Source organism: Oncorhynchus masou, chromosome 24, assembly GCF_036934945.1.
Source record: "Oncorhynchus masou masou isolate Uvic2021 chromosome 24, UVic_Omas_1.1, whole genome shotgun sequence".
NCBI classification, from domain to species: Eukaryota; Metazoa; Chordata; class Actinopteri; order Salmoniformes; family Salmonidae; genus Oncorhynchus; species Oncorhynchus masou.
Genome location: NC_088235.1, coordinates 46,068,694 through 46,088,672, shown reverse-complemented (window position 1 = coordinate 46,088,672; position 19,979 = coordinate 46,068,694). Strand labels below are relative to the sequence as shown.

Below are 19,979 nucleotides of genomic sequence, written 5' to 3'. Positions count from 1 at the left end.
AAATAAGCTCTCTGAAAGGTATTGGAAACTCTTTCAATGTTTTAAATTGTTTATATGTGAGAATAATACCCTTGTTGTTGAAAACATCAAGAACAAAGTCAATATTCATCTTATGCCAGCTAGGGTAGAACAATGACTTATTCCTTACAGTTATGTTTGAATTATTCCACAAAAGAGCTTTATGTGGGGAAAAATTGTGCAGGAAACATATTTTCCAGGCTTGTTGGTGAAACCTAGCCAATTTAGCAGGTAATCTTTCAGGAATATAATTACAGTTCAGTAAAAATTGAAGACCTCCCAATTTATTAAATACATTATTTGGAATGAAATACCATATTGAATCAGTATTGATCAAACATCTTTTCAACCAGTTTATCGTGAAAGTGTTATTTATGTCAACAAAATCCAACACTTCTAGACCGCCTTCAGCTCTTTTGTTAGAAAGGACTGACTTTTTTAGTTTGTGAGACTTATTTTTCCAGATGAAGTCAAGAAAGGTCTTATTCATCTCTTTACAAGTAGCAGGATTTATACATAACGATAATGAGGGGTACACAAAACGAGGCACTCCCTCTGCCTTGGACAGAAGTACTCTCCCAAGTATAGAAAGATCTCTTTGTAGCCAATTATTGAATATATTTTTGGTTTTCTTAATTTTAGGAGAGATATTCAAATGTTGTCTGACTACGCACAGTCAAATAAACATAAAATTTCACATGTACAAACATTCAGTTTTAATCCTGATGCTCATGACGTCAGAGGAAGACAATAATACCACGTTCAAAACAACTGGGAACTCGGAAATCTCTGATTTATAAGACTTCAGTGTGTTCAAGACAGCTGGGAACTTGGGAAAAACGAGTTCCACCTGGGAAAATCGTTTGGAACAGTCATTATACCCTGAATTCCAGTCGGGAACTAGGGCATCTTTCTAGAGCTCCGACTTTCTGACCTGAGGCCACTGACGTCATGATTTGACCTCGTTTTTTCCGAGTTCCCGGTTGTGTTGAAAGCACCATAAAATGTTAATATGATCGGGTGTGAATGATGGGAGAAAAAAATATCCCAGAAATTATATGAACAGAAATTCACATTTTGCTCAAATAATCAGTGTCATGTATAAGACTTAAGTGTCAACAATAGAATAGAACAATATACACACTTTTCTTGTGAAAACCCCTTTCATTCTCTCTTCCAACCTTGTCAAATCCACACTCCCACTGCTCTCACTTGACGGACTGTTTTACTTGTAGAACGTAATCGGTCACCATAGGAACCGGGACCGATTAGGTGTCAACCCTTTCGAAATTCATGAGTGCGCTTTTTCAGATTTTATGCAGCTACCAAAGTATGTTACGGAGAGGGATAATAACAATGGACTAGCTTGCTAGCTAGATCTCAACAAATGTATGGATCCTTAGACTTCACTTGTGCATTGTTGTACAATTTCAGGGCTAAACTTCCTCGCCTGAAGAACATTATAGGGTGTTATTAGCCAACATGGCTGAGGACAGCGAGTGGGTTGTGGAGAGCATCGCTGGATATTTGTCAAGTCCCGAATGGGTCATACCAGTTACGGACTTCATGGAAAGCAAATGTACAGGTAAGGCCATTTATTTTATATATTTTTTTACGATAAGGGAAATTATTAAACGGTTTATAGGACCAGGATTACACATGCTATAATCAATGCTTTGCACCCGAGTTAGCTAGCTAGCCAGCTAACTTAACGTTAGCAGGCTTTTCTGAGTACTTTAGCAAGCTAACGTTAATTAACTGTTGTTAGATTTTACTCTCTTAATCAGTCTGTAACACTACATTTAATTTGTAAATTTATCTATACAGCCCGATACATGTGTGCAAAATCGTGTAAATGTTCCTTACAAGCCAGAATGTTTAATCAAATTACATTTCAACTTATTCTACTGGTTGTCTGTGCAGTTTGTCCTTCAGTTTAAGAAAACATATCCACTGGAAAGTATTGTTTACCCGATTTTTCAGAGAGCTGGTAACGTCAGGTACACGGTTCGGTTAGATTGGATATTCGGGTTTTCTCGTCAATAGCTATTGAACCAACCAAGCGTGCCATGGACAATGAAAATAGTATATTCTGAATCAGGGTGGAGAAATATATATATATATATAAATTATTGAAATCATGGAATGGCGTGCTTTGTTCAATAGTTTAATTGAATTGTTGGAATAATGATTTCACCAATATTTTATATACATATTAGATGGCTGACATGGGGTGCTGTTTGAAGCCACGGTGCCTCATCTTGGCATTCCCCTAACTTAAAAATATATATTTCGGAAGCTATATAAATGCATTTATTAATGTATACAGTTGTTTTGCCACGTATTTTATTACAGACACCATAATGCATACTTTTAAATAATTTTATGTAAGCTAAACATAAATACAAATCTATAAAAACGTTATCCTTAAAGTAGGATTTTTTTTTAAAGTTCTAATGTTTACTGTCCCCACTACAACAAAAAAAAATACATGTGATTTTTGTCCTTTAGTTGAAATACTGTACAATTCCCTTCGTTCCTATGGAGAACTGCTTCTTCTTGGGAGTGCCAATATGGCCGATCGGTGGCTTCAGAGCCTCTCCTTGGCCAATACATAGAATCAGCAATCCAGGGTTTATAAATATCATTGGATTATACCCCAGTTCGGGTGTGTATTCATTACTGAAACCGTTTACCATTTTAAGAACCAAACAGAAGCAAATAGACCATAACATTTGTTTATATTTGACAAATTCAGATAGGTCCCGCCCTGTTTTGTTTAATTTGCATCTATTTAAGAACTGTTTTGGCACAGACTGAACACACCCCAGTTGTTTACATTGTTTGGAATGCATCAGTGCTTCACATGTTTGAGTGACATCAATCCAATTATTGGAAATTATAAATTAGTACTTTGATGCAAAGAAGCTAGCTAGTTAGTTAGCTAGCTAGCTAGCTAGCTAGCTAATCTGTCTGGCTCACGCTAGTTAGTTACCATTCCTTTAAGCCACTCGCTTGTGGAACTGTCACACTAGCAACAACGGTGCTTAACCAAAATAACAATCACCTCAGTTGCCAAACTTCCCTGTGCCAGAGGCCAGTTTTTCAAAAATTATCAGGATTTTGCATATTGGATAGGATAAAATGCATAGGAATAGAATGCGAGTCCCAATTTAAGACAATTATTTGTCCGTTCTATTAATTGCATTTCTATACATTTAATTATGTATGTATGTATGTATGTATATGTGTGTATATGTGTGTGTGTGTAGATATATTTATATGTTTGTGTAGATATATTCTGTATATATGACCTAATATATTATATAACCTAACTTTTGTAATCTGATGTTAGATAAGCACACATGAAAATGTGATGTTTGTTGGTATTGTTTATGATGATGGATTAAAAAACACAGCTGCAAATCAGGAATACATAATGTCGGTAGTGTCCTCCTAGTTGTTTAATTGAGATTATGCATAGTTCACCAATTTGGATTTTATTTCAGTTTTTGATGACGAAGATGAGAATAAATTGACTTATACAGATATCCATCAGCAGTACAAGCATTTGGTGAGTAGCTAGTCTTTTTAGAATGGCTTGCAACATTAATATGCATTGGGTTATTGTGCAAGTTTTCTTATTTGTATTATTTAACGTTACACATGCATCTTAAATATAAATATTTTTTGATCTACAATTCCAAGTAGACCTAAATCAAAATTTGAAATGGATGAGTTAGCCTAGTAATGAAAAGTTTTTCAGTGTCTTAACATCACATGTTTTGTCTTTGGAAAACAGTGATGCAAGTAGCTACATTTGTTTTCAGGTGGAGAAGTTGTTAGAAACCTACATGCAAGAGGTTGGCATCAATGAGCAGCAGTTTTTGGAGGCATGCTCCTCTCCTTTTGCCAAGTCCAAAACCTTACAGGTAAGCGCGATAATCATCTTTTCCATACGCTGCCACAAATACGCAAGATACATAGATTTAGATGAGTGTGCAGTTTTACAATGCAAATGGTTTCAGATAACAGAACCTCTACAAACAATTGCACAGTAGAAGAGTTGTCTTTTCAATATAAGGCATATTTTTAGATCCAGGATTAATGCCACTCTGCTCTGTCACTTGCTCCATCATGCCTCTTGTGATGACCAATATCTAGGGGATTTGTATGATAATGATGATGACATCCAATGGTTGCTGGAGATTTGCCAGCTCTTGGTCTCTTACTTTGGACTCTGGCCTTACGGAACAGGCTATATTCTGTATCTGGTCATAATTCAATAGCCTCCATCTCATGATGATTCATTTAATGCACCATTAATGCCATATAGCCTGTTATGTATTTGTTATGATTCAGTGAAGAACATCCCATGGCCCCTAAATGATTCCTGTATGTGAGGAAATTCATTAGGGATGACATCCCAAAGGCCTTGTTGCTTGCTGATGAAGTCAAGTGTCAATTTTCAGGTCTGCTCATAGGGATTACCTAAACTTGGAAGCTAATCAAGTCATTTGGGATGATTATTGCACAGTGCAGGAAGAAGTAGTGGACAGTGCTAGTGTCCCTAAAAATGCCACTGAGGTAGCCTAATATGGGATGCTACTTTTTTTAGGACTCCCTATTATATTGTTACTGTTTAAACATGTAACTTTGGGCCATATCCAATCAAACTCAATTACCAGGTTTCTGAGATAAATTCAAACCGTGATTCTTCTTGCACTAGAAGCCAGCCTAGGTTATGCACATTTGGTGTGTTAGGAAAACAAACTATGTTTAAAGTGTTTCTTTTTGTGCCAGAATAATCACTTATCCTGTAGACCCAGGGGCGCAACTTTGGTTTTAGAACTGGAGGGGACATAATATTATGACTTTTTTTTTTGCAAATCCCACCTCTCCCATCTCCTCATTGGTTTTTAGGAGCATATATCCACATAGGTGCTTTAAAAGATGAACTGAGGTCCACACTCCAATCCAGTTGGTAGTGGTAATGCACCTTGGTTGCCAACCGCCATATAAAGTCCAAAAAAGAAGCTTGAAGGAAGAGAAATTACTATAAACGAACTTGGTTTACACTTTTATCTATGGATTAATTGTCGGAGTAGAGGACCATGTGCATTTCAGGTAAAATAACAACCCAATGTTTATCTCAGGACAAATTAGCGAGCAAAATCAAACTAGCTAAATTGCCATAAATGTTTAATGCTGTTCAACTTGTCCCCGAATTAATATAGTTGGTTCAGAGAAGGGATGCACGATATATCGGTGAACATATCGGAATTGGACGATATTAGCTAAAAATGCCAACATTGGTATCGGCCCGATGTCTAGTTTAATGCCGATGTGCAAAATCGATGTCAAAGCAGACGTGCATACCTATAACGTTGGTACATGACGTAATGACGCCACGTAAAATTTTGTGTTACACGTGCAACACAGCATTCCTAACCTAACCCACAATGTCTGCTGTGTGGATCGAGCAGTCATTTGAAAGAGTAGAGGCTAAATCCATTAATGCCAAGATAACGGAATTCATTGCCCTTGACAATCAACTGTTCTCTTTTGTGGTTGATGTTGGCTTTCGCGACTGGTTGAGCACCGGTACACACTACCAAATGCGCTATTTCCCTACCGGAGTTACACGGTAATGGCATCACTGCTATTAGCTTCACGACATACTATGGAACGCCGTTTGGGTCATTGCGTGTCAAAAAAGATACACGTCAAATAACACTATTTGACAATAACACTATTTGACCCGTTAAATAAGCTTTTAATTTAACATGTCAAATAACACAGTTCTATTACAGAATGTTGTGTGTTCTGAATTTGCACGTGCAAGCCAAGCACCATCACTACTATCATTAGCACTGTCAAAGCTGCACAAAAACGTCTACAAACAAGCAAACACCGGCCACGAACGATGTGTTTACAATACCACGTTGGTAAAAAAAGCATTATTTGTTTGACCGCAACTTCTGGGGTAGCTAGCACGAATACAAAGAGCCTGAAAACAATGAGCAATAGAAACTGCAGTCATTTTCATTATTCTTAGCAATGATTTAGGAATCCTTGTGAATAACTATTAGCTAGGTAGCCACTTGTTGTTCGCCTATTGAAATTGAACATCAGTTCATGAAAATAAATAGCTAGCCAGCTACTTAGCCAAAGGCTAATGTTATAAGCAGCCAGCTAGTTTCATCTGGCTAGTGAGGCTCGACTGGACCGGGTTATGTGTTGTGAAGCTAGCCACAATAAGGATTAGGCACATTAGTGGAATTTGCGATTTGCCTTCAAAATAAAATTACCTTTTTGAAAGTGATGCAGAAGGTTACAATTGGTGGAGTCATGCCATATTTTGACTTGATAATGTTAAACAAGGTTGGAATGTGAAGCAATGAAATACGGTATCAGTCTACTCAGTGACACCCACAGAACACAACTGTGAAGAGTTTACGCAAATATTAGCATTGTAGCTCTTATCGCGGGACGGTGACTGTGTGAAATCACCTCCTCAGTCAGCCTATTGTGTGTATTGACATTCATATTGCACTCTACAGCTTTACCTAAGGATTGGGGATCAATGAAATGGGGTATCAGTCTACTCAATACCCAAAACATCCACACACATTTTTCCTCAGGAATAGTGTTCAAAACAGATAGGTAGACAATACATGTGGCTCAATTCACAGTTGTTTCAGAGTCCCGCAATAAGAGCTACAACGCTAATGTTCTCTGGGTGTCACTTAGTAGACTGATACCCCATGTCATTGATCCACCATCCATAGGTAAGGCTGTACAGTGAAATTTGTATGACCACAATGCAATTCTAAAGTATAATATATCCAGTGTGATTTCAACAGATTTGTCAAATTGACAAATTATTGTCTTTTGTTGATTTCATATAACAACAGTCCAACCTCGTTTAGCACGATCTATTCAATTATGGCATAATTCTACTATTTGTATTCATTAGCATCACTGTCAGTGACATACTTTTATTTAGAAGGCTAACCGCAAAGTCCACTATTGTGGCTAATCTTTATTGTGGCTAGCTTTACATTTATGGGTCCGACCACCATTAGCAAATAAGAACAGTCTTATAAATTAGGGTTATTTTAGATGATGACACCAAGCTATATAGTTAGCTAGATAACTATAGCTACTGAAACAGATTATGTCGTTTTGCTATGTTTTTGGGGAAGAACATTGTTTGCATCCATGAGCTAGCTAGCTTTCCTTTATGACCAGCACTGTAATGTGTAATAACTACGTAAGAAATGAATGAACGCGTTAAATTATTATGTGACGTGCAGTCATATTCAGGTCCTGATTGGTCAACAAGCATATTTGACACGTCAAATAGTGTTATTTGACATGTATCTTTTTTGACACGCAAAGACCCAAACAGCGTTCCATATAAATACTGGTTGAGAATGGAATGACTGAACAAATGAACAAACAAACAGCACATCAAGTAAGTGAAAGAAATAGGTTTTGATTATGTTTTACTGGTAATGGGGACATACGTAAATGCCAACAACATAACTTTTTGGACAGTGTGGTGTGTAACCTTTATTTAACTAGGCAAGTCAGTTAATTTACAATGACGGTCTACCCCGGCCAAACCTGAATGACGATGGGCCAATTGTGCGCCGCCCAATGGGACTCCCAATCATGGCCAGATGTGATACAGCCTGGATTCGAACTAGGGACTATAGTGACGCCTCTTGCACTGAGATGCAGTGCCTTAGAGCACGGCGTCCATGTTTGTGTGTGTGTTAACCATTTAACTGTACTAGAATGCTTAAATGGCCGCAAAAAAATGTAAATATCGGTATAGTTGTATATATTTTTTTTTTTGCAAGGAAAATATCGGATATGGGTATCCGCCAAAAATGTCATACCGGTGCATCACTAGTTCGTTGTGATATTTCAACCTGCGTGTCCTGATCGAGTCTGGTGTGGGTGGACAAAATCAACATGCGTGCGGACACACGTACGCGTGCGGGCTGGTCAGTATGTAATGCTCTCCTGCAAAACATTCAAGTTAATTTACAGCCTAGATCTTCTTGAAATGCTTCCTCCTCGTCGTGGACTGAGGAGCATGTCCCATCATGTTCAACTCCATGGCCAAAGAATGTATGGACCTGCATGACAATACACAATAGGAAATAGTTCCAGTACATAATAATGATGTATTCTGTTTCTCCATCTGGTGATGTTGGTTTGTGAGCCTGAGACGGTTAGCTTCTGGAATTCAGGTAGACCTGATCTATGACAGGATTAGTGGACCAGGCCTGAATTGGGTTAGTGAGATATAGGAACAGCTCAAGGGAGCTATTCCTGATAGAGAGTGTTACTTAGTCCCAGATCCAGCGGTGCCCTCTGGGACTTACCTGGGCCAGAAAAAGACATCAGGTGTGTGTGATAGAGAGAGAGAGAGAGCTAGTTTCAACCCTAACCATGCTGTTGGCCCACTGTAACAATGACAGAGCCAACTGCCAAGAGTGCACACCCGGAGGCAGTAGAAAGTACAAGCATGATCTAGCCAAAATAGTTAGATAATGTTTACAATTATTTGTGCTTGTTATTAACTTGTTACTAACCCCTTTTTGACTGTTTGTTCAATGTCCATCCTAATTACTGTTAGATAGGCCTAACTATTTTCTGCTCCTGTCCTGTCTACCTTGATACAGGCTGTATTCCATCCCGTCCTGGCCACAGATGACTTCCAGATGTTCAGGGCTCTCATGGTACAGAAGAATATGGAGCTGCAGCTCCAGGCACTGCGTGTCATTAAAGAGAGAAATGGTAGGCTTATTGGCCTTGTCAGAGTTGTCACACAACTCCCAATTAGGGTTTCAGAATCCTATAACTTTACAAAAATGTCCAGATTTTCCAGAAGTCCTGTTTGGAGGATTCTGGATTTCCTGATTATTCTCTTGATTCTCTGAGTCTTTCAAGTGGGATTTCTGTAGAAAATATGGGAAAGTGACTTGATATTTTTGCAGCCCTAGTCCTAATGCTTGCTTACCATACCTGCTTATATTCTACATTCACACACACACTATGGTACTGATGAGCCTACACTTTCTAAAACGACACCAATTAAACCGTTTCTTCTAATATGTGCGTAGGCGCTCTACCTGAGTGTCTCACAGATGGAGCAGATGTGATGAGTGAGCTGGAGAAGCAGGAGCTGAAGATTCTTCAGGAGGTGCTCAAGTAAGAGACATAGAACTGAGGCCTTTCCACCCAATCTCATACATGCACTGTGACTCTGTAATTTATTGATGTAATTTTGTAGGAAAAGTGTTTTCATCAGGATCTCATCAATGATGTAGGCCTTTGTGTAGTTTCCTTTACTCATTGGAGCATACATAGGGCCCATAGTTTTTCCTGAGCACATCCTTAGACCTTGAAAAAGCTCCAATGATGGTCTATAACCCGGGTCTGGAGGCTTTCCTGGTCAGGACATTTGGTCATGAACAACTCCTGGCTCTAAGCATTATGCTATGTATGCTAATGCACTTGGCTACAAAAGTATCCATTTTGATGTTTGTGTTCTGTACAGTGTGCTGGTGTTTGCTCTGGTTGCAAATCCAATGTCCTCTTTGGGGATCAGTGTATTTGTATTATTATGGATCCCCATTCCTGGGGTCCAGCAAAATTAATGCAGTTAAACAATTTAAAAAACATTACAATAAATTCACAACACATTAAGTGTGTGCCCTCAGGCCACTACTCTCCTATCACATATCTACAACACAAAATCCATGTGTACGTGTTTGTATAGTGCAGTGCGTATGTTATCGTGATTGTGTCTCTTCACAGACCCCGCTGTTCAATAAGGTGTATTTTATTTATTTATATTTATATATATATATATATTATTATTATTATAATATGTATTATTATTATTTTTAAAATCTGATTCTATTGCTTGCATCAGTTACCCTGATGTGGAATACAGTTCCATGTCGCCATGGCTCTATGCAGTACTGTGCGCCTCCCATAGTCTGTTCCAGACATGGGGGCTGTGAAGAGACCTCTGGTGGCATTTTTTTTTCACCTTTATTTAACCAGGTAGGCTAGTTGAGAACAAGTTCTCATTTACAACTGCGACCTGGCCAAGATAAAGCAAAGCAGTTCGACACATACAACAACACAGAGTTACACATGGAATAAACAAACATACAGTCAATAATACAGTAGAAAAAGTATATATACAGTGTGTGCAAATGAGGTAGGATAAGGGAGGTAAGGCAATAAATAGGTCATGGTGGCGAAGTAATTAGAATATATCAATTAAACACTGGAACGGTAGATGTGCAGAAGATGAATGTGCAAGTAGAGATACTGGGGTGCAAAGGAGTAAGATAAATAAATACAATATTGGGATGAGGTAGTTGGATGGGCTACGTACAGGTGCAGTGATCTGTGAGCTGCTCTGACAGCTGGTGCTTAAAGCTAGTGAGGGGGATATGAGTCTCCAGCCTCAGTGATTTTTGCAGTTCGTTCCAGTCATTGGCAGCAGAGAACTGGAAGGAAAGGTGGCCAAAGGAAGAATTGGCTTTGGGGGTGACCAGTGAGATATACCTGCAGGAGCGCGTGCTACGGGTGGGTGCTGCTATGGTGACCAGTGAGCTAAGGCGGGGTTTTACCTAGCAGAGACTTGTAGATGACCTGGAGCCAGTGGGTTTGGCGATGTGTATGAAGCAAGGGCCAGCCAACGAGAGCGTACAGGTCGCAGTGGTGGGTAGTATATGGGGCTTTGGTGACTAAATGGATGGCACTGTGATAGACTGCATCCAATTTGTTGAGTAGAGTGTTGGAGGCTATTTTGTAAATGACATCGCCAAAGTCGAGGAACGGTAGGATGGTCAGTTTTACGAGGGTATGTTTGGCAGCATGAGTGAAGGATGCTTTGTTGCGAAATAGGAAGCCGATTCTAGATTTAATTTTGAGTCTAGAAGGAGTGTTTACAGTCTATCCAGACACCTAGGTATTTGTAGTTGTCCCCATATTCTAAGTCAGAACCGTTCAGAGTAGTGATGCTGGACGGGCGGGCAGGTGTGGGCAGCGATTGGTTGAAGAGCATGCATTTAGTTTTACTTGCATTTAAGAGCAGTTGGAGGCCATGGAAGGAGAGTTGTATGGCATTGAATCTCATCTGGAGGTTAGTTAACACAGTGTCCAACGAAAGGCCAGAGGTATACAGAATGGTGTCGTCTGCATAGAGGTGGATCAAAGAATCACCAGCAGCGAGAGCAACATCATTGATGTTAGTAGTGGTGATGCTGGACGGGCGGGCAGGTGCGGGCAGTGATCGGTTGAAAAGCATGTAAAAGCATGTCTTTTGGGGTATGCATGAGTGTCCGAGCTGTGTGCTACGAGTTCAAACAGACAGCTCGGTGCATTCAACATTCAACCTCTCACAAATACAAGTAGTGATGAAGTCAATCTTCCCTCCACTTTGAGCCAGGAGAGATTGACATGCATATTATTAATGTTAGTTCTCTGTGTACATCCAAGGGCCAGCTGTGCTGCCCTGTTCTGAGCCAATTGCAATTTTCCTAAGTCCCTCTTTGTGGCACCTGACCACATGACTGAACAGTAGTCCAGGTACAACAAAACTAGGGCCTATAGGACCTGCCTTGTTGATAGTGCTGTTTAGGCAGAAGCAGCACTTTATTATTGACAGACTTCTCCCCATCTTAGCTACTGTTCTATTAATATGTTTTAACCATGACAGTTTACAATCCAGGGTTACTCCAAGCAGTTTAGTCACCTCAACTTGCTCAATTTCCCCATTATTTATTATAAGATTTTGTTGAGGTTTAGGGTATAGTGAATGATTTGTACAATGCTTTTAGTTTTAGAAATATTTAGGACTAACTTATTCCTTGCCACCCATTCTGAAACTAACTGCAGCTCTTTGTTAGGTGTTGCAGTCATTTCAGTTGCTATAGTAGCTGACGTGTATAGTGTTGAGTCATCCACATACATAGACACACTGGCTTTACTCAAAAGCAGTGGCATGTCATTAGTAAAAATTGAAAAAAGTAAGGGGCCTAGACAGCTGCCCTGGGGAATTCCTGATTCGACCTGGATTTTGTCGGAGATGCTTCCATTAAAGAACACCCTCTGTGTTCTGTTAGACAGGTAACTCTTTATCCACAATATAACACTCTTTATCCACAATATAACAGGGGGTGTAAAGCCATAACACATACGTTTTTCCAGTAGCAGATTATGATCAATAATGCCAAAAAAGCCTCACTGAAGTATAACACAAACTTAATAAGCATGGGTAACAGGCTATTTGGTCGGCTATTTGAGCCAGTAAAGGTAAAGCTTTACTATTCTTATGTAGGAGAATGACTTTTTTATCCCTCCAGGCCTGGGGGCACACACTTTCTTTCTAGCAGGCTTAAATGAAAGATATGGCAAAAAGGTCTGTCAATATCGTCTGCTATTATCCTCAGTAATTTTACATCCAAGTTGTCAGATCCCGGTGGCTTGTCATTGTTGATAGACAGAAATAATTGTTTCACCTTTTCCATGCATGCTTTACGAAATTCAAAATTACAATCCTTGGCTTTCATAATTTGATCAGATGTGTAGTGTCAGTGTTTGTTGCTGGAATGTCATGCCTAAATTTGCTCATCTTGCCAATAAAAAAAATATTAAAGTAGTTGGCAATATCAGTGGGTTTTGTGATGAATTTCATTTAAGGTGCTCCAAAGCTTTTTACTATCATTCTTTATATAATTTATTTGTTTCATAGTATAGTTTCTTCTTTTTATTCACTTTAGTCACATGATTTCTCAATTTGTAGTACATTTGCTAATCGGTTGTGCTGCCAGACTTATTTGGCATACCTTTTGCCTCATCCCTCTCAAACATACAATTTTTTAATTCCTCATCAATTCAAGGGGATTTAACAGTTTTTAGTCATTTTCTAAATGGGTGCATGTTTATTAATAACTGGGATAAGCAATTTCATAAATGTGTCATCAACATAAGAAACACTACAAAATGTGTTGTATTACCGCTCAACATCTACAGGATCGGCGTCCCCCTGATCATAGGGCAGTTTTGATACAACATTTTGAACAAGAATACGATGTGTTATTCTCCTACATTAATTTCACATTTCCACAAATTAGAAAAGTGTTTCCTTTCAAATGGTATCAAGAATATGCATATCCTTGCTTCAGGTCCTGAGCTACAGGCAATTAGATTTGGGTATGTCATTTCAGGCAACAACAAAAAAAGGCCCAGCCTTTGGAACTTTGGTTTTCCTAGAAATGGCTACTATATTGTTGGATTTGGATACTGCTTTAAAGGAAATTACTGCTGCATTAATAAAGATGTGATGAATACATGTTGATGATTTCATTTCTGTACTCTTTGTAACTGCCCTGGTAGGTTGACCAGGTTGCAGGCACTGGGTACAGTTTGAAGCTGTTTCTTGAGTGGGCAGCTTAATGAAAGTCAATATCGAAATCACCCAGAAAATATACCTCTGTTGATATCACACACATTATCAAGCATTTCACACACATTATCCAGATACTGACTGTTAGCACTTGGTGGTCTATAGCATCTTCCCACAAGAATGGGTTTTAGGTGAGGCAGATGAACCTGTAGCCATATTACTTCAACAGTATTTAACATGAGATCCTCTCTAAGCATTACAGGAATGTGGTTCTTAACATAGACCACAACACTGCAGCCATTGGCAATAATGTAGATGTTATAACCATGTATTGCTACCACTATCATAAAATGTATTATCTAAGTTAGTTTCAGAGATAGAATATGAATGTCATCTGTTACTAGCAAGTTATTGACTTCATGAACCTTGTTTCTTAGGCTACATGTATGTTAAAGTGGGCTATTTTTAGCACTTTATGGACTGCTTGATTGTTATCTTCACTGGAAAGCTTAGCAAGAGTAGACATACTCATGCTATGTATGTTAGTGCAGGGTGAGCTGCACACAGTGGACTTCCTACTAGGGCACACCACCTCAGTGCTAACACTATAACTCTGATCCATAGGCACATGATTACTGCATATAGCTGTGGGATCAGCAGATACATTCAGGGCAGTTAGAGGAACATAAATTAGGTTACTTGCAGTACATTGTCTTCCAATGACCCTGGGATAATGTACATTTGCTGAAGCATTATGACAATGGTAGGGATTAACTGTGCTGGGGTCATTGATAAGTAATTGTGTCAATGCAGCCTTATAATGCGGTGAAAGGATCCAGGAACAAAAATTATTTGGGTGGATACCATCCTCCTTATAAAATGAGCATTGTTTACAAAAGGTATCAAAATTGTCAATAAATGTTACACCCACAGAGCTGCAATAGTCTCAGAGCCAGTTATGGAGGGCTAAAAGTCTGCTGAAATGTTCAATGCCACGATTTAGGGAGGGCAGAGGGCCAGATATTATGGGGTGTTTGTTGGTGTCAAGCAGTTACACAATCAGTTTCTTTAAATTCCATCTTCAGCTGTTCTGAGCTGCCCTTCATAATGTCATTGAATCCCACATGAACCATGAAACTCAATTTCCTGATGTTTAAAATGTTTGGGAGCAGCTTATTGATGTCCTGTACTCATGCTCCTGGATAGCACAAAGTTTTTGCTCCATGGACTGAGAAATTTCTCACCATTGAACTGCCCTATACAACAGCCCGAGAAGGGAATTGAGAAATCCGCCCATTCCCACCCCTCACACAATTCGTTGAACCTTTTCACGGATCCACGAGAAGCAGAATAGCGTACGTCCACTGCTCCCGGCGACAGGTCCAGACCTCCCACAGCAAGCAGTGCCCCGTCAGATCCAGAGAGAGGGAAAGGACCCAAACTCGCCGACGAAGCCGTTGCTGGAATCAGCGTAGTTAGAGTATGTTGGAAATTACAAGATTAAGTTATAATGCTGTTATTGCATCAAATGGTTGTTAGAACGCTCATCTTTGTGGCCCATCTGGATGGGCCTCTAGAAGATTTACAATGAGTTAATGTTTCTGTTCTATTCGGTACCAGGGAGAGATGACTCCAGGGACAGACCCTGGTCACTACACAATGATCCTGGTCTCTGCCTGCTGTGAATTCTTAAGTATATTTCATACAAATCTTAACCTTGTGAACCATTCCATACCTCTGTTGTTTGTCATGTAGACTGAAGGGGGATGGACTTTGCTACAAAGTGCTGTGGCTCAAACCAGCTCGTTGAGTTCTCAGTGATCACCTCCAGGGGTGATTACTGACCAGCTCCATAACTGCAATAATTAAATAAAAGTTTTTGATTTTTTTGAAGAAATCTAAGTCTACTTTAGATTACAATAATTCCAACACGAGTCATGTCAATCGGCTCTGACCCTCTCGCAGTCATCTGCACCGACCCTCTCGCAGTCAATCCTATCCACTTAGCAGCATGCCGCTGCCTTCGGTTTCCGCCACTTGTGACATGGGACCAGCGCTGATTGGAACAGTCTTCTTGCTGTTCTCGTCTACTTCATTACAAGATGGAGGAGGAGAAGCAGATGGAGACGACTTCTTTGGCAGGCTAGTTCCAGGTAGCACAGGCCATTCGAATAGGGACAGATGACAAGGCGGGGAAACATTCATCAGGTCCGTGCCGCGTTTTCCCCATAAATTTGTGCAGAATTGAGATTTGCTTGCTAAGCATAACCACCTCATTCCTGTAATCGTCCACTAGCAAACAATTGCCACATTGGAACTCCGGATTGTCAATATTGTCCCAGACAAGAGCGTAATAAACACAGCTTCTACAGAGTTGGAAATGTTCATTAGCTATTCCAGGCGAAGCGGGCTCCATTGCAACTTAGCTAGGTAGTTGGTAGCAGGTGTTGACACAAACACTTATAAAACTTCGGAAGCAACAGGTTGAGGCGGAGAAGGTATCAGCTTGTGAGCAGAAATGACATCTGATGTATAGCCAGGAACAACACAAATACTGGTCTCACTATAAACCCATGTGTCTGTGTCGTCATGTTTCATATTAGATAGCTGTGTAGTAAATCAGTGAGTGCCAAATCATCCAAGATTATATCTTCCTTGTTCTATAAGCCGCTCTATCTCTAATGCGATTTCTGCATTTGAAGCTAAGCGAAGTGCAGCACTAAAGGTTGTGTGTCCATAGGGAACTAAGCTCCTTAGTGTTACACTGAAATTGAGGGGTTTACACTCCATGCCAATGGAGAGAATTGTGTTTTTGTCATTTTGTTTTAGGGTTGGCCCCACCCACCATTCTTTGGCCCTGATTGTCTTCTTGAAGTCTCAGAGGGACATGTTATAGATCTATGTGATGCTTTCATGCTTTGACTGTAAGTGGTCTAATCGGGGCATTAGATTGCTAGTTTACCCAGAGCTTTGAGATGTGCTTCACAAGAGCGAGGCCTATTTTATAGCACAGATTGTGTAGAGACCACTTGGCCTATGTTGCTCTCATATTAAGTTATGTTCTCGGCTATGCTCATCGAAAATGTTGCAACATTTTTGTGCTCTTCAAATCCTGTGTGATGGAAAGTTTCATCCTTGTTGAATTAAGCTGCTAATCAACTCAATTAAGAGATCATGATGGTGAGTGGTAGCAAGGTGATCGCGAAGGACAGGAGCTTGGACTCATGCCAGCTTTGGGCCTTAGTGTCTTTATAACACTCATACTTCAGTACTTTGTGGGTTAATGTACTGTATGTTGTTTAAGACTGGCAGTAGGCCAACCTTTATTCAACTACAAGTAACACATTCACATTCTTTGTCGTAAAGTAACCTCTCTTATCATCGGTGTTATGTGACTATCTAGGCCCAGAATAGGGGATTCATCTACTGATATCTCCCTCTATATGTTTGCACAGGATGTCAAAGGATGAATATGACCAAGAGATGGCTCTGAGACTGCAGTCAGAGGAGGAGATTGGCTCCACGTCCAGAAGCTGCTCTGATAGGCCACTTCTAGAAGCAGCCAGCATCCAGACGACCGCCTCCACTCAACAGACAAACACCACCAACAAGGTGAGTTATGAATCTAATACTGACTCAATGGAGTGATGTAATACAAAAAGAATAAACACCAATGACTCTTTGTCTGCCTTTCTTCAGAGTGTGATAAATGTGTCTCATTTCATGTATTGGGAGCTATAGTATTTTTCTGAGCCATGTAATTAAGCATCAAAGCAAAGGGGCAGTGATGAGTGCTGCAGCCAGCTGCTTACAGCCCCTGCATAGCCCCTGCATGTTATTAGATGGTCTTCGATCAGTCACATCAATCTACTAATGCAGAGCAGTACATGATCTGGCAGATATCCAGCCCTATTCAAGGACAGGTTTTTTTTCAATCAAAGTCATCTCAGAAAGAGGCTTGTGTCCCTATAAACGAAAGCATTGACTTGTAACAGTGTTTTTGCTGCATTATCGTTACAATGTGGTGTTTTAGCCTGTATATTAACCTATTGTGGGGTATGTGACAACTCTTGTATGTTGCACATGCGAAGGTGGGGAACAGTGGTGGCCAACAGCCCTCTGTCGCACTGGTGAATGGCAATGCAACCCCCCCCTAGTTATGCAATAACAGATTGTTCACACTGAACTGTTAGCTGTACAATCTGAACTTTATGAAGCTCAGTATGGCATTAGAACTGGAACAGCTAGATGCAATGACATGGCTGCCCTGTGCCCTCCCTGTAGGTGAACAGTACATCTCAGAGGAAAGAGCCTGCTGTAGCTGGAAGTGGTGGACAGATAAGTCCAGCCAAGACCAGCACATTTGCCCTTTCTAAGTTGCCATCAGGTAATAGTACAGACTCTGTATACACTACTCTGTTCCCCTTGAAGTCTTTCCTGTAGCACATGAATGCTAAAAGGTTGAATATACTTCAGAACCATCTATTACTCATATACCCTATGTGTTGATGCAGAGCGGCACAGTGCAGAGCCAAGGATCCTGCCTGCAGTGAGGGTTCCAGTGAAGGGCACTGAGCCTCCGACTGTCTCTTGGGAGAAGGGGAGCAGCAGCCCGGCTGCAGAGGGATGGATAGAAGAGGCACGTAAGGAGGCTGGCATCTCCAAGCCATTCACAGTGAGTCTCTCCTACTGCATATACCATACATGCCATGTGTGTCATGCACTGACTATAAATCACTCTGAATGAAAGCCTCCGCTGGATATCTTGATTGTGGGGGAAAAGCAACACTCAGGCAACAGTACATAGAAAGGAAACCTTGAAATGCTACATTACCAGTTTTGTTGGAGACTGAGAACTGATGGATTGTGTTTCTCTGTGTGTTCAGGAGTTGTCAGCAGAGCAGCAAGAGCAACTCCAGCAAAGGGCACTGTACCTGAGGCAGCAGAGGGACAAGCTTCAGGCCATGAAAAAAGAGCAGAGACCCAAACCAGCCACACCAGAAACCCCAGCACCCACTCCCAGCACACCGGTAACATCACACCTTCTTCTATAATGTCTCTTCCTATAAACATATGGGTAGTACTCCTCCATAAGACACACGTAACAGCTTTAATTTGTGGTAGATAATAATGCACACCTCAGCTGATGACTGCATAGCACCTGGGGTCAACTCTGGTCTTCCTGTCTCATTGTTTTTTGTGTTTCAATCCTTTCTCTTGATTTCCCCTGATATTTAGTCTCAGGTTTGTGTTTTGACATTCTTCCCTTTTTGAAGTTTGGATTTTCTCCTGCTCTTTATTCCCCTATCATTTTCTTTTGCTGCATTGCCAATCAAAGGACGATGGTCCCAAAATGAACGGGGGTGGTGCTAGTATAAATGAAGAGAGGGTCAATGCACCCCAGCCTGTGAGCTCTCCTTTGGGGGGACAGGAGAAGCAACCCAAGGTGATCTGTTTGAGTGATGACATTTTGATTTCACTTTGTAGTGCTGCTGCCGTATGTGATTCTATTCTTACTGTGGCTACAGCCCTGTGCCTGTCAATATGGCTGATATGTGCGACTTGACTAGATTTAGTGGTGCTACCGTTCAGAATTTGACTCACTTTGTTCTCTTCATAGGAGATCTCTGTCGAAGAAAAAAAGAAGTTGCAGAAAAGAAAACATCTGGCAGAAAAACTGAAAGAGGAAGTCATCAAAAAGTAAAACTGCAATATATCCCCCCCCAGAGTGTAACTGTAGACCAACTGGACCATCAATTCATTGGGAAGCTGAGATGGACTGTGCTTGTGAAGGGGCAACAGGAAATGTGCATTTGTAATGGAATGTACTATTTCAATGGTTATTGATAGTCTTAAAAGGGAATGACACATTGGTTTCCTTACCCTATAAGCAGTCTATGGGCAAGGTGACAACAATCCATGCTTTGGTTTAGTTTCCCTGGCACTGATTTGGAAATTATGCACAAACTATTCTAATATTGGTCCTATGACTTGAATATGATTTGTTCCACAAATGGTTAAATGTTAGCATGTGTTAACAGTGCCAGGGAAACGAAACCAATGTATGAATTGCTGTCATACCTGGTCTATAGACTGCTTACAGGGTAAGTAATTTTGTAATTTGGGTGAACTATCCCTTTGTATAATATGTGGTTTAATAAATACATTTTTTTTTTTAAATAATAAATTCTGCCAGAGAGCTTGTGTAATAAACCTACTGATCTGTGACAGGTGGTTAGCATGAAAAGATGGAATTAACTATCCATGCTTGTAGATAAGATGCTCTGAGGTATACATCCAGTTAAGTGTGAATAGGCATTAGGAAATGATCAGCACACAAATATACAAACTTTACTGTATATGAAAAATGTAAGGGTTGTAGTTATTAACACAATTCAGAAAAATAAGCAGGTTGTTCACACTTGTATTGCAGGGTCAAATCAATGTATATAAACCCTGAATTGCTGATGTTATGTATTGGCCATTGAGAACTTTGAAGCCTCTGGTCGGC

The 19,979-nt window shown here is 40.2% G+C and overlaps 1 protein-coding gene across 2 annotated transcripts; it reads left to right on the top strand.

Annotated features, from left to right (window-relative positions):
- Positions 1-1,236: 1,236 nt before the first annotated feature.
- Positions 1,237-19,643, top strand: LOC135512261 (cilia- and flagella-associated protein 36-like). Of its 2 annotated transcripts, XM_064934104.1 has the most exons (12): positions 1,237-1,348; positions 1,453-1,603; positions 3,528-3,592; positions 3,849-3,950; positions 8,721-8,835; positions 9,162-9,249; positions 16,924-17,080; positions 17,753-17,855; positions 17,983-18,143; positions 18,355-18,498; positions 18,807-18,914; positions 19,089-19,643. In XM_064934104.1, exons 2-12 carry the CDS (start codon positions 1,501-1,503, stop codon positions 19,170-19,172), a joined length of 1,230 nt encoding a protein of 409 aa, XP_064790176.1. In that variant the 5' UTR covers positions 1,237-1,348; positions 1,453-1,500; the 3' UTR covers positions 19,173-19,643. The 2 variants fall into 2 exon arrangements, with proteins under 2 accessions (XP_064790176.1, XP_064790177.1); XM_064934105.1 differs by lacking the exon at positions 18,807-18,914 and having other exon boundaries at positions 1,238-1,603.
- Positions 19,644-19,979: the final 336 nt, after the last annotated feature.

Excerpts from the sequence above, each read along its gene's own strand:
- LOC135512261 (XM_064934104.1), top strand. The coding sequence starts at position 1,501 with ATGGCTGAGGACAGCGAGTGGGTTGTGGAGAGCATCGCTGGATATTTG. Across the intron at positions 8,836-9,161 it reads TGTCATTAAAGAGAGAAATG|GCGCTCTACCTGAGTGTCTC; the intron begins GTAGGCTTATTG and ends ATATGTGCGTAG. Across the intron at positions 18,144-18,354 it reads GCATCTCCAAGCCATTCACA|GAGTTGTCAGCAGAGCAGCA; the intron begins GTGAGTCTCTCC and ends CTGTGTGTTCAG.